Here is a 15,846-nt window from a genome sequence, read left to right on the forward strand (position 1 = left end):
TAAGTAAAATTATTTAACATTCAAACATCATAGTAATTTACTCTTAAAGTTTATTTCCTAATCAAAAGAAATAAGAAAATTCGTTACATATTTTTTACATTTAAGCATTCTTGGTACGAACAAGCCGCACAGTAGGTTCCACCATAATTGACCACATAAATCTAACGGCCGTCGAAATAAGATGTGGTTTCGCGAACGTTGCCCAAATTGTGCTTACGTAAAACTGTAGTGTGTGAAAAACGAGACACGCGCGTGTGTATGACGTGAATAGTGGTTGAAGAATATGAAGACGGAATGAACCCCTAGAAGGGCTTCTAGGCACTTGGAAAGGAAAGTGATAAGGCACTATTTTAATCCTATTATCATGTTAGGATATTAGGAACAGACTAGTGGTTTTAATTATAAAATTTTATTTTTGTATTGAATAATTCATTTATGAAAGAAGGCTTATAAGTTGTTATCCGAAATCGTTGGAAAGAGGATAAGTTTTCATTTCGATATAACTCCTTTTACTCGTATGTGTAGTCAGTTCTTAGAATGTGTTATAGAAAACTCTTTATTTTTTCCAATTGACCAGGAGTAGAAGTCGCAGGTAAAAGCTGGTATACTAAATATCTGAACTGAAATTTTTGAACGTACGAATGTTGACAAATCAATATGGCCAGTAAAACATTTGAGCTTGTCAAAATTGAACAATTGATAACCTACCTTATTTATTATGTCAACTTGCTATAGCAGAAATATTTTATATATATTTCTAAAATTACAATGGTTACGAAAATCCTATCCTATGCTATTATACTTGTAGCTGATCTTGCGGCTCGTGAATTATGTCTCAATATAGCGCGACCCCTGGCACATGGCACCTGGCACCTGCACGGACTTCTTTTATCGCGCTATTGATTCATTGTTAATAGAGCTGGCACGCAACGCTCGTATGATTTGTTGCGGTTTCTATGGTACATATATAGCAATATTGGATGTACTTTAAATATAGGTACTTGAGGCCAGTCGTGGGGCAAGGGCACAAAAGTGTGGGTTCGATCCCCACTCGAGAAAACGAAATATTTATTTAAAATCTATAATATCTATTTTCATTTCTTCGCTCTGGTTTCGAAGGAAAGCACGGCGTGGAATTCCACCAATCAACACGCAATACCTTCAGAAGTCGACAGAAATTAGAGAACAGTGTCTTAACACTAGGTTGCCTCTGCCTTTGTATCGGTTGCTTTTACCTTTAAATAAGTCTAAATTCCTGTTCATAACTCAAATGCATATTATTATAAACAATTATATAAACAATTTGAATACATACATGTATTAATTAATTCATATCCCGACTTTGCTTCAATCAGTGTTTTTACAAGTCAATATTTAAATAACCCGTGTTAATCCATTACTATTCTAGGCGCTCCCGGATCCGTGCGGCCAGTTTATTTGATCTGGCTGTGCCGTTGCGTGTTTGTTTGTAGCACGTGAGCTGCTTAACTTTGTATACGACGGTGCACCATTTTTTGGTTCCTTACGTATTCTTCGTTTAATTTTTTTTTATAAGTTGTAATGTGATATTTGCTCTACATCAGCAGTCTTTTAATTTATTTTATTTTGAATAATAATGTTTTATTGAAATTTCCATATTTATTTTATATGAATAATTAATTTATTTTATTAACATTAACTTGAATTTAGAAAATTGGGAGAACCTAAAAGAATATGTGATATAAATACTATCGTAACAAACTAGGGACCTTACACAAATCCGTTTATTAGTGTAATCTCTCAATATCTATATATTAATTTAATTTAAATATGAATAGCTAGTGTGGAACTTGAAGCTTGAACCTAGCGTGTAGGCGGTGTTAGTCAGTACTAAAATTAAATGTTACATAATATTTCCATATATATAAAATTATTATTTAATGTAATCAATATGATATTGTTAAATATAAATATATCGTGATAACTTTCCTATATCATTTTTTTCTTTAATACCGAAAAAGTTCTAAATTGCACTTGTATTTATCTAATGATGAGAGAAAACAAAACAATTTTAGCTGATGCCAAAGTTGTTCACATTTTTCTCGTCTCTTTCTAGCTTCACGCTATATTTCAGTAATTGCAAGAAATATCTCTGTTTCCCCTTTTTCTATAATGAAATTGTATATTAAGTAACTTACATACCAAACCCAACGCCACAGTTTGCTTTTTAAGAGCAAGGAAATGTAAATAATTAATTTCCATGAGTAGAAATCGAACCCACATCCATTACGTTTACAGACGCTACACAACGAGTGCCTCGAAATATTAGTTAGAATATCTATGTGTAAGTTACTATAAGATTTTCTAATATACATACATATGTAAACGCTAACAGAAATATTAACTAACATCGCTTATTTCAAAACTCAATGTAGCTAAATGTTCATACCGTTCATAAACTTTAGTACTAAATGGTTAATATATCCAATGTTGAAATTGTACCTAGGGCGTTGAATTTGAGAGTTCTGAGTAGAACTGTAAAGGGTTCTCATTTAATTTAATTAGTGACTTCGCCAACTGTACGTAGCCACATTGTAAACTAGGTGTGTCATCTTTGTATTTGTTGTCTTAATTAATTAAAATAGCAAAGTTTCAAGTGACTTCTCTATTACAGCGACGGCTGTTATTAGATTAGTGATTTCTACTGGGGCCGGTGGTGGCGCAGGGGAACAAGTGTGTGATTGTAAACGCGACTGGTTTTGGGTTCGATCCCCACTCGAGGAAATTAAAGGGTATCGTATGGTATTTATTAATTTTTTTTTTTTATTTCTTTGCTCTGATGTAGAGACAAAGCCCGGTTTTGAGTTCCGTCGCTTAATTCGCAATTACTTCTGAATTCGATGGAAAATGGAGAACGTAGAGTCTGAACACTATATTCCTCCTGCCTACTCGGCTGTTTGTGGGATACAGTGTCAAGCTGATTTAACTTCTACCAGACTGGTGACTTCTGTAGAAAAGTTATGATTTTTTTAATGTCATTGACAAGAGAAAATAAATACAAAATTAGGGATTTTATAGAGTAGGTACACAAAAACCTTAATATCCTTCGCTTGAACGTTACAGTCAACTGTAGATGACAATTCTGATAGAACTTAATATTTGTTAATTCGTATCTTACTTGGGGAATATTTATATTTATGGTCTGGTACTAGTAAGGAGTTTTGGGTAAAGCAAGACGTTGCGGCCTTCCACATGTGGTATGTGGTTACTATATCTCTAAAATGGCCAGACAGAAATGACTGACTAACCATTTCCTTCTAAGCAAGACTCGAATGATACATGAATAAAATAATACAAACCAAAAGATTAATTTATAAAACTTATTTATTTTTTCATTTAGATTTTAGATGAACATAATACATATTTATCTATATTTCTGAATTCTTTCTATTCTGCTTTCTAATCTAACTTTTATTTTATTTTTAATTTTCCTTATCACTCCTAACCAAAATTTATTTGCGGGATCTATTTCACGGGTCATTACTCTAACTTTGTTGCGATTAAGATTTACAACGCCAAACCCTAAATAACTTAAATAGTTCGAAAGCCTTACCCCAGCCCGGTCAACATATATAACCATTTACTTTCAGTTTCATTAGGATAATTTTTAAAGTAACTTAAGTATATATATGTAATATATGGACTCTGTTAAAAAAATTAAATGTACCTAATCGTTCTTAACATTTTTAACTTTTTGCCCCAAAGTTATATATTTGTTCTTCACTTTTTACTTTATAGAACTCCATTATAATGCCGTATATATGCTATTTCTCTGAAAATCCCCTTTACGACATTTTGGATATCTTTTCACCGATGGAATTCTATAAAACAGGATTCAAGGATAAAATAGAAGTACGATTTTTAGGAAAAGATCCTCTCCTAGGAATCCTTTGGAAATATACAAGGCAAGGCTTATACGTTTTATCTGCCATCATTATATCGAGAATGTATATTGGTTGTAGTAGAATTGTAGTAGAATGTGTTGTATAATGAAATATTAAAATAAAATCAGCTTCACGCTGTTTCCCGCACACAGCGGGGTAGACAGAGCGAACCTAGTGTTAAAACACTCTGTTTTCCACTTTCCGCTGAATTCTGAAGGCCATGCGTCGTCAAATAAATATTTATATAATGAAATAACAACTGACCAAAAAATGTTTTTAATGTAAAATCTCAAATCCATATTAAATTTTAGCGTCAATATATGCAAACCTACATTCTGAACTGACTTAGCGAGATGTCATCAAAATTTGTAATAACGGCGCACCGTAAACACCTCTCCAGCCCACGTCGTATTGTCGTCGAGCTACAATATGATGAACGAGTATTATCTCCCCTAAAGTACACATTCGCTTTCGCATATATATATATACATATATATATATGTATAAATGGTTTTGTAATTACGTAAGCCTAAGAGAGGTTTTCAATTACACAGACGAGGAAAAGGCGGTACGAATTTGTCTGACACAGCCAAAAGATTTGTAAGAGTGGAGTTCTGGTACGTCACTGATTGTTAATTGTAGAAATTTACCATAATATTGTTTTTATATGTGATATATATTAAACAGACTGAAACAAAACAAATATGTAGCATATGATAACTAACAATATTCTTTTATTAATATTTGTTCTTTCTACTTTGTTTGTACAGTATAGAAATGGGATTATTTTTAATTTTACTATTATTTTCTGCTTTTGTTTTTAAATAAAATTTTAATTATGCACATTAATTTTTAATTAGCACAGTAAATTAATAAATACGGAGTAACAATGTTCAAATTACTCATAGTAAGTGGGGAACGGAGTGTCTTAACACAAGGTTTCCTCTGCCTGCCTATGTGCGGGATACTGCGTGAAACTGGTTTGATTTTACTTATTGCTATAAGTAAAATAAAAAAATCAAATGTATTTACCTGAAATCCAAAGTATGACTTATTCATACACGGAACATGGAATAGACACTAGGGTTGTCTTATCAATAGAATGGTGTGATGAAATTAAAATATACGAGTTTTAATCTGTTTTGAAATATACCTCTTAATTGGGTAAGTTATACTAAGTAAATATTATTATTTTCTTTACACGTCTGTATATATACTGCTTATAAATTAGACATGGAATTTATAAGCACTTTGCAGTATTCTGAAACCTTGTGACATCAACCTATTCTCCATTAAATGTCAATAAAAATTTAGAGGAAATACACCAATCTATACAACTATAGCTATAGCGCTAACTAAAGCTATGAGTCATAATTCTCTTGTAGTTAGCATATATGACTGAAGTTGTGTATGATTGCAGTTAGCAGATATGAGCTCCTTTAAATAACATTTCTAAGATTGCGCAAGCCCTATAACAGAAAATGTAGTCCATCAAGTGTCCAAGCGGATCGGCGAGGAAATTAATCTCTCCGGGGGAGTACCTGCGCCGCTCAGATTTTATTGCTCTTGACTATCATTTACTTGAGTTAAATTCATAGTATACTTCTGGATTGTTTACATTGTGATCTTTGTAAAAGAATATCAAGAAGAGGTTCTTTAAAGATGAAAAGTAGAGGCCAGTCGTGCTGCAGGGGCACAAGCGTGTGATTATAAACGCGACAGGTTGTGGGTTCGATCCCCACTCGAAGAGATGAAATATCCATTATCCATCCTATAGCCTCCAGAATTCAGTAAAGTGGGGAACGGAGTGCCTTAACTCTAGGTTTCCTCTGCGTACCCTGTGGGCGGTATACAGCGTGAAGGTGATTTCACTTTATCTGATAGAATTTCGTATGTTTCATTTTCATTATATTTAGTTTATAATTTCCATATGTGTTTTCGTCATTACTCAAGGGAAACTTGGGTATCGAGCCTGAATAAAGATGAAGGGGATTATTTATGGAGCTAACTTGGGCTATTTGTTATTTATGTAACACATTAGTTTCATGTTTCTAGAAAATTAATTATGGTTTTGTATTCAATCTAGTAGAGAATTTTACCTTTTTTTCATATAAAATACAATCTAGGTACTCTGGATTATACTTTCTAACTCAGCATTTATATGAAACAAATATAATATGTGAATATTCATTAATATAGACAAATTCATGATATTAATGAAGCTTTTCATAAAATGATCTACTCAATTTAAGTATATTATAATTGAATCGTCAACCCTTAACTATTTTGCTAGCCAGATAAAGTAGGATCTCCATTAATTAATTATTATTTTACAATTTGGTCAGAAAGAACGGCGATATTATATAGTAGTGGCGCCTTTAAAGCATTTCGAGATATGGTAGTTTTCGAGTAATTTAACTTGAAAAATCAATATACAAAAACGAACAATTAATCACTCCGTGTCCTCCCCCCTCCTCCCGAAACTGAATTGAAACAATACTCATTCAATTTGTATTGAAAATGAAACGATAATATAATACCCTACGAGGGGGATGAGTGTGCGTAATCATTGATATGTTAATAATTAAGTGTTAAAATTTCACATAGTTAACCCGCTAATGTGCACAATCGATAATGAGGGATATTTTAGTAGGTATCATTAAAATATTATATGAATGTGGATATATCGGAAGTCGCTTTTAAATACAATATATAATAAAAGTTTTTTTTATATGTATTTTATTTATGACAGAAAACGAATTTCTTGTGTGGGAAGCTTTTAGTTTTCAATTTTATACGTGTTGTTTTTGATGTATTAGGCAAATCATGCCTGAAGAGTTTTCGGCGAAATCTTCTACCATTTGGATTCCGAACTCTTAAAGGAGAATTGGCAGACCAAAACGGAGATGGCGAAACGACCATTACGAGCCTGACTGGTGCTCAATAGCGCGAAGTGGACCAGAGTGGTAGAAGTGGAGGGGGAGGCCTTTGCCCAACAATGGGACAGTACAGGCTAGGGAAAAAAATGCAAATCATTATGTTTAATTAATTTCTAAACTGTAATTATTATAATTATACTCTATAATTTTACTCTATTTATTATTATATACACCGATTAAAGAATAGCAACGGATAAATAGATAAAACTAAATAAATATAAATGACTCACCACATACACATCCTCCAGTTACATACTTAACCGGTCAGTTTCCTAGTTAACTATAATGATGATATTACTTTAGAATGTTACAGACAGACCTTCAATTCTAACAGTGTTCTTTATATTGTCTTGCTATTTCAGTTGGAAAGGTTAATGTGCAATTTATCTGTCATATTAAATGATATACGTATAATTAATAATTATATTGTAAAATATTAATTATTTATAAATACTATGAAATCTTTGATATTTATATATCTAAATAGGTATTTAAAATCCCTTATTTTTGGAATCGGTGCTAATATATCATTTTTATAATACGATAACTGTTATTCATTTTTAACGGAATATTTAGAAGTAATTTAATAATTATTATTATATGTGTAACAAAAAGAGCATCGACAAGCGTAGTGTAGGGGCCAGGTCGATAGACCGATGACCTGGAGAAGGTTGCTGGTACCGTACCAGTCGAAGTGTTAACCCCCTATATTTTGAAGTAGGTTTCAAATTCATTGATCGAGTAATTAAATGACTATTTATTGATTATTATTCAGCACTTTTTTTTGAGCTCTGACTGCAGGTACAACGGATGACACCGAAACTATTTACAATATACCTTGACCTTCTCCTTCCCTCCTTTATTCCTCGATAAATAGAATTTTAAAACTCAAAAAAAATAATCGGCCTGATAGTTCTTGAGATTAGCGCGTTTAACCAAACAAAATATTTAATTTTACAATATAAATTCAGTTAATTCGTCTAAAAGCGACTCAGTAGCATATGTATATACGAGTATTTGTAATCGGTTAGAGCCATCTCAACCCATTACAGGGTTTTAGCGATTTTACGCTTCGCCCGATGCTAAATTAATTAAGAATACTATACAGTGCTAATAATTGCACAGATAAGCCAATTTAATGGCCACACATTTTGTTTGATAATATAATTATTGAGATTATTTTGTTAAAAATATTTTAATTTTGAATTTATTAATTCCGTGGTATAATTATATGTAAGTGTATAGTATGTTGATTAAAAGTTTCCTTTCAACTTCCAATTATACAAATGTACGTTTAATATTCATATATTTTTAAAGTTTTATATATAACATTAAAGTAGTTAGTTATGGTCTTCTCTTGCTCTATACATAAATACAATAAGTTTAACAATTTCTTGATATTTACAAATTTTATATATCCAAACACATATTTTAATGCAAATAAATTAATTCAAGTCCTCAAGCTTGTCTGTAACATTCTAAAGACTTAAAAGCATCTTGCTAGTGAAGTGAAGAGCGCTGTTGTTATTAATTATGCAGTATCATTGAAAGACTAATGCTGCAATATGTATTCATAGCCCGCCTTCATTAGTCGGTTCCCGAAGGTGCCAGGTAGAATGGATACAAATTTTAGCATCCTCGCAGAAGCTGAACAGCTATTCTCTTGATGATTACATAAATTAAAATGAAGGCCACGAACTTAGTTTTAGTAAAATATTTTTGGATCTTAAACAATGTATTCGTTGTTTAATAAATATTATTTATTATATATTCTGTTTATCTCGATCGATTTTACAATCGTATTAAATACGAGGCTAACTGAAACTATTGCAAACGAGTGCGGGTTCAAATATCATCAATCAATTCATGTTACAAGTAAGGATCAACTGAGGTGAGAATAGTAATCTAGGTTGTGTAATAAATTCATTGAAACCGGTCAAGTGTAATTCAGACTCACCCATCGAGGGTTCCGTACCAATTTTAAGATTGTAGGTAGACGGGAAATATAGGTTATAAAAGTTGACAAATTTAATTATTTTTTTCTGTGTTGTTTCTGTGTAAATACATTTAAATTTTATTTTTTGGATTTTTTCCTTTATTTGTATTGTAAGTTTTCAACTCGTGCTCTTAGGTCCACGAGAAGTATCCTACAGGTTTTGATTACGCGGTAAATTTCAAGTAAAGCAAAAAAGTCGTTTGTTTCGATTGCGTTAATTTTGAATATTTATTGTTTCTGTGTTCCAAGGTACCGTAGACTCTGGTATGATGTTTTATATTAATTTCACTTTGAAACCTCAACCTTGTCTCTAAGTAAATGGTCTTGACAGATGGAAAACAGAGTCATCTTATAATGGTTCCGTATTTTCCTTTTAAGCTACGGAACCCTAAAAAACAACTTTACAAGCAACTCGGAATTAATGAAGCTTCACAAAAACGTTTAAAAAGCCAAATGTTCTATAAAAGACTAATATGTGACAATAAAACACCTTAACTGCGATATTTTTACTTTCGTTCGGACGTTAGCAACCTATTCGGTGTAATGGCCGGCTCGTATCGTTCGACCTTTTTTGCTCTACGACTCGCACATGCCTATAAAAGGTTATGTCCAGATAACATTATGCCATAATACATTCTCATCCCTTTGAAAAGGAAAGTTGTATATCGTTTTTTTGAGATCGGTGCCCTTTTAAGGATATTCAGTTTTATTGCAGAATCCGAGGGGCATTGACAGCACCGTCAAAGGGTTGTGCCGCCTTCGTGTGCTTTTTTTTTGTGAATATGTCGTTTTTATTACTATGCTCGTCTATTTAGCACGTTTCCGCTACCAATTTTCATCTATATTCTATATATATAAAATCGAAAGGTCACTCACTCATCACGAAATCTCAGAAACTACATGTGCTAGGAATCTCAAATTTTGCATAGGAGTTATTTATAGGACGTAGGTGCTCGCTAAGACGGGAATTTGCAATATTCGACTTCTAAGGGGTTGTTTTTTGGGTCGAAAGTTTATATGCAACTTCGTTACTATAAATAATAGAAGTCTCAAATTTGGCATAGACGTTACTAGGACGTAGTCATGGAGACAGAAATTAATAATAACATAGTTCACGCGGGTGGAACCGCGAGCAGGCCGCTAGTTTATTATATACACAAAAAATAAATTGACCTCCTAATGCAGTGGACATTCATTTTATTTTATTTGTAATGGTTTACTTAGTTTTATTAATATTTTTTAACTAAAACTTAAACAAACTCAACAAAGATTGGAGTGTAGGTCAACTCAGCACTACAGTATATAATTTTATGTTTATATTCTAACATAATTTATTTAACTGGATGTTAAATTACATAATACCGTTATTTTAAATGATGTTAGTGAAACCATTGTTGATACTGATAAAAGTTTTCCTTATAATATTCAGTATATGACAGTTTAATAAGAATATGTTCCAATTCAAATTTGGTAATAGTCCAAGTTTCATAACTTTACTGTTACTCTAAGTTGCGACTTGTTTTATTTTATTTGGGCATGTTTGTGCTTAGATCATTATTTTTACTAATTTTAGTAGTTTTCTTTAGAAATTCTCATAAAACTTTTTGCTTCTCTTAATCGAATACAAATGTATAAATACATAAAGTGAATAATTAATAACTCGGACTTGTTAAAAAGGAAAGTACACTACGATCGATCTAGATTGTTTGGAAGAAAGGCCGTCCACCTTTTACTGTAATCCAAATAATTAATTAAAACATCCGTAATAAGAATTCCGAAATGCATTTGGTTTAAAAGGAACTCGTCCTGTGCGCGTGCGCACGCTTTACTCTTAAGTCAGTGCGCCGGCGCCGACGTTTCCGACCGGACGATTGGTTAGCGCGATTTGAGATTGCGAAACTTATACGTCTTCAAGTTTAGTGCCATACAGTGAACTGCCTTTACAAGTGTTTTTTTTTTAAACTGTCGACCTAATTTTTACCGAGAAATTTTTTTGGAAAGTGCAACTGTCGGTACAATACTGTCTTTTTACTTGATATGGTAAAGGTTAGATTCGAGCGAACTGTACTTCTGGTATAGTTCATTGGCACAGTTTCCCTTTTATTTTGTGAAAAACAACGCTAAATATATGTGTTGGTAGGAATTGCTAGAATATGATTCAATGCTAACTAACTTGTCGAACAACGGATGACCTAATCGACACCCACAGATGGTCGTTGTAAATTCATCATTTTCTAATAATTGTCAATTTAATCAAACTTATATATATATCTATATGTAACAATCATTTGTATTTATATTTTATGACACATAGTAGATAATAATATATGTAATTATTAATGAAGAATTCATTGAGTATTTAAGAATATAAGTAGTGTATTTAAAATAAGTTTTCGCGATTATGCTTCTACGCAAGTCTCAACTTTACGGCTATGACATTCCTTGGCGTTGTGCCACAACGTTCAATGTTGCTGATCGTTGTCATAATACTGCTTACATACCTTCTATGATCTAAGTAGTCATTCACAATATCAATTTTATCTTTTGTTTGGAATATTTCTATAAAACATTAATACTTTTATATAAATAGAAATTTAATTTGTATATAAATATAATGAGGTCTTGTGGCGCAGGGGCACCGGCGTGTGACTGTAACGCGACGGTTGTGGGTTCGATTCCCGCTCAGGGGAATAAATTATTATTTATTTTATTTATTAATATTTTCATTTCTTCGCTCTAGTACCAAGGCAAAAGCACAGCGTTGAGTTCCGCTAACCTGCTATATATAGCGTGGACTTGCAAAATATAAATGTAAATAGAGACATAACTCAAAATCTATAAAGTAACAATTGTACAATTAAACTATTACGTACATAACTATCTTCTATATGAGGTTCTTTTAATAAATTACACCACTTTCACCTTGTAAATGAAAAAAAATTGCAAAAATATATCAATTAAATAACAACATTTAAGTAAATTTGAGGTAATAGACATATTTTATTATAACTTAAAATAAAGCCTAAAATTTTAGTAATTAATAATCTGTTTCATTATTTCACAAAGTAAAAGTGAAGCATTTTATATTGGACACCAAAATCTATAGTTACAAGCAAAGCTGACACGCCATTACCGTGTTTTATCGCTGGAGTACTATTTACAAGTGTCAGCATTTCGTATTACTTTGACACCTAATGTACTGTGCTGATGAATTTATCATATTTATATTATATGTATTTTATTATATTATATATCTGCATTAATATTTTTCTATATTATTTTAATTTAGTTCAAATATTATAAGAATATTAAAAAGGATAATAATAAATGTTTCCTACTGAAAATAATTATTTACTAATAATATACTCGTAACACCAAGGGGGGCCATGATTTAACATATACTTAACTCATAAAATAAATGATTTACGTGACATATTAATGGAAATATTTCAAATTGTATTGATAGCTTTAGTCTAACTCTTATATTAAAAAGCGTTATATAATAATTCATATTTAATCTTTCTAACATTAATTAAAATCTAAACCATTTATAAACGTTTAGCTTCATATATCATATAAGGTAATTCTCGATGCCTATAAACTTCGATCTTAAGGATGAGCTATGACCTAAGCATAAAATGTCATCATTTGTAATCGATGTTGCCGTTTAAGGTAGTCAACAAATACCAGTATAAAACAGGCTCCACCATATATGTAAGTAGTAAGAGTCAGTTCCTGCATATTTATATAATTTGTCCTCGAACTTGAGGCCTATGTCTCATGTCAATTACAGAAAATTAATTCACCTTATAATTGTTTAAAGTGGCTTATTTATGTTAAATGCGATTGTAATGTAGTATTTTGCAGTCTTTGATTATAAAAAATACAAGATTCCATTGAAATGCAATTAAAAATATAAATTCCATATGCTTGCTCATAAAATTAATATTATATTTGAACATTTCATAACAAAAAGGACCGGCAATTAAGAGAGAACGATCTCTGAAAGGCGCTCGTCTGAACATATTGTCGTTTATAAATTATCTTCGTAAAGGAAGTCCCGCAATTATTCGAGGCAGATCCCGAGATAAAGCAATCCGTTAGCGGTAAACGATCCATGTCTACTGTGCTTGGACAACTTTATGGTACGTTTTTAGTTATGTTTTTGGTTTATTATGCATTTTAACGAAGTTATGAGTTAAAAATGTATTAAAGCCTTAGATTTGTTGATTTTAAGTGAGATATTTTTAGGAAGTTTTTACTAATAAATAACTTCAGATTTCATACAATCTACCAGTCAATGTTATTTTCAAAATACCTAATATTGTTTGTCCTTGTTTTAAAATTATAATATTACGTATTTAAAATAAGTATATCATATAAAAAAAATCAACTTCATGTTGTATCCCGCACACAGCAGGGTAGCCAGAGCCAGAGTTAAAACACTCCAGAAAAAAAAAAAAAACTATATCTATATCTAAATATATTCGTTACATATATTAAACAACGAAGATTCATTCATTAGAATTTCATGTAAAAGGAAGTTGTAATACGACACGTTTCATTAAGCGCTATAAACAGAAATGTAAAACAAAAATTGTATATTTTTTAACATTCATTGTTTAAAGAATCAGTATGGGTTCAATCAATACGTATAATTCTAGTAATTGCCTTTTAAGTGGTAGGTCGAAACGGCTCTCTGTAATTGTGGTACTCATAGAACGGAATGACCCTAGCAATAAAGTTTATACAAGGCTTGGTGCAAATACTACGCTATGAGATCTATTATAGTAGATATTTCCAGAATAAATGCTAGTTTATTTTCAGAATAAATGCTATGTGGTCAACGACCCCCGTTGTCAACGTTAATTGTACTAGAACTTAACAATGCGTTTGTTTTTCTTGACTTGAATTGTTTTGTCGTTTTTTTACATCAATAGTTGTTACATTTTTCATTTACTATTAAATTGGGTTATAATATTTGTTTTTTATTGTATTATAAATATTTTATACATATTTAAAATATTATTCCAATAAGTTAAATTTGCTTATATTTAGACTACATAGATATCCTTTAGGTCACTATTAACAAAATAATCACAGAACTTCTCATAAAATCATCAGCATCGATGCAGGAAACAGAGAATTGGACATCTTACGTTATTATAGTTATATTGGTACTAAGTGCATGTCGTTCGTGTATTGGATAGGACGTTGCGTGTGGGAGTACAGCATTATTTACTATATCCGTTGTTTGGAAGGGTATAATGGTGGTGGTGGTCACCACGCCGTGACGCGGACGTACCAGCACAGTTCGTGTGCTATCGTGCGGTTGTTGACGCTTAAAAAAAGTGCAGTGAAATTTATATTATTTGGCTTTCTTTTGATAGTTTTCATTATAGAAGTTGTAATTGGAAATTGTGTTATTTTTGTAGAAAAAATACATAAAGCTGAAATCTAACAAATAAATCAGTGAAGTGAACGTTTTTTTTAACAATTTCGTCTATAAATGTGATAAAATGTTGATAACCAAGTATACGGCGATACTCCTGGAAAGTGCCAGAAATGTAGAATCTAGAAATGCGGCAAGACCTGGACTGGGCATTGTTGATGTCGCAGATTGGTCTTCTTCATTGGACAGCACTCCGCGACGGCGTCGGCAATGGAGACGACGACATGCAGTTAACAGGTTTGTATTACCCGAATTTATTTTAAATTACTTAAAATACATTTTACCTTTTAGGCCGTAGACGCGAGGGTTGTGGGTTCAATTTTACGTTATTTCCTCACTGTAGTAACAAGGAAAGGTGCGGCGTTTACTTCCGCCACTCAATAAGCAATGCCAAAGTTCTATTTCCCGAAATTGTCTTAATGAAGAACGTAGTGTCTTAACACTAGGTGCCCAGCTTTCCATTGCCTATCCTGCTATTTGCGGAAAACAGCATGAAACTAAAAAAGTTTTTATATTAAAGTGTAATTGTATGATAAATGATAGTAAAATATATAATTCCCTGGTTTTTTTATATTGAACCTAGTATTTTGCATTTTTGACCTTATTTGGTCTTGTTTAATTATTTCTATATATATACATGATTACACAACATATAAGGGCTACATATACTATGACAACACACGGTAAATAATCAGTAGATAATAGCTTATATTATATTGCAATATCTAATTTGCTAAGCCGAGATCGTGACCGCAGCAGGTGTGACTGTCGAAATTAACAAATCGATTGCTGTGTTTTCCACTGACGACAAGATAAATGTTCGACATATGATTAACTTATGCTAGGTAGATATTTAATGTATGCCATAGCGAGTCAAATTTGATTTATGTAAATAATATTAAATAGGTAATTACCATTTGGATTGATATTTACGTTTTTTCGATCTGGTGTCGAGGTATACTGCGGCGTTAAGTTGCGCCACTCAACACTCAAGGTCTTCAGAGTTTGGCGGAAAATGAGAAACTTAGTGTCTTAACACTAGATTCTCTATGCCTAACCTGCTGTGTATGGCACCTAGCGCGACGCTAAAAATATTTATGTTTTCATTACTTGGCCCCGGTGTCGATGCAAAGCGCGGCGTTGAATTCCGCCTCTCAACACGTAATTATTCCAGAATTCAGGAAAGCATGAGGTTAACACTAGGTTCCCTTTGCCTACCCTGTTTTATACGCGATACAGTGATACATTACTAATTATGTTACAACAAAATATTAGAAACAGAAATTATGAACACATTGACATAGTTTTAAAATTGCATTTTTAATGGAATCGTCGACTGTAAAACGCTATAATGACATTCGTTCGTAATCGTATTACCGAGCTTTGGAACAAAACGACTGCCATACATAACCATCTAAGCATTACAATAAACATTTTTCCATTGTCTTCTTACTGTTCTTACTGGCATTTGAATAAACTAGCGTACATTAGAAATTCATTGAATGCATCGATGCAACTTAAGGAGCAGCAAACGTC

The 15,846-nt window shown here is 32.0% G+C and overlaps 1 protein-coding gene across 2 annotated transcripts in view; it reads left to right on the forward strand.

Annotated features, from left to right (window-relative positions):
* spri (Src homology 2 domain-containing protein sprint) overlaps window positions 1–15,846 on the forward strand; it is a 178,987-nt gene that overhangs the window by 44,607 nt on the left and 118,534 nt on the right. Inside the window, exon 1 of one of the 2 annotated variants that reach the window (XM_085198826.1) lies at window positions 14,339–14,547. The exons of the other annotated variant lie outside the window; for it this stretch is intronic. Within the exon in view, the coding sequence (XP_085054952.1) occupies window positions 14,378–14,547 (170 nt within the window). The 5' untranslated portion in view covers window positions 14,339–14,377. Of the gene's footprint in view, window positions 1–14,338; window positions 14,548–15,846 lie in introns of those variants that run through there. 2 annotated transcript variants of the gene reach the window in all.

This window comes from Heliconius melpomene, chromosome 16 (assembly GCF_056956725.1).
Source record: "Heliconius melpomene rosina isolate 202511_hmr_F chromosome 16, ASM5695672v1, whole genome shotgun sequence".
Taxonomy (NCBI): domain Eukaryota; kingdom Metazoa; phylum Arthropoda; class Insecta; order Lepidoptera; family Nymphalidae; genus Heliconius; species Heliconius melpomene.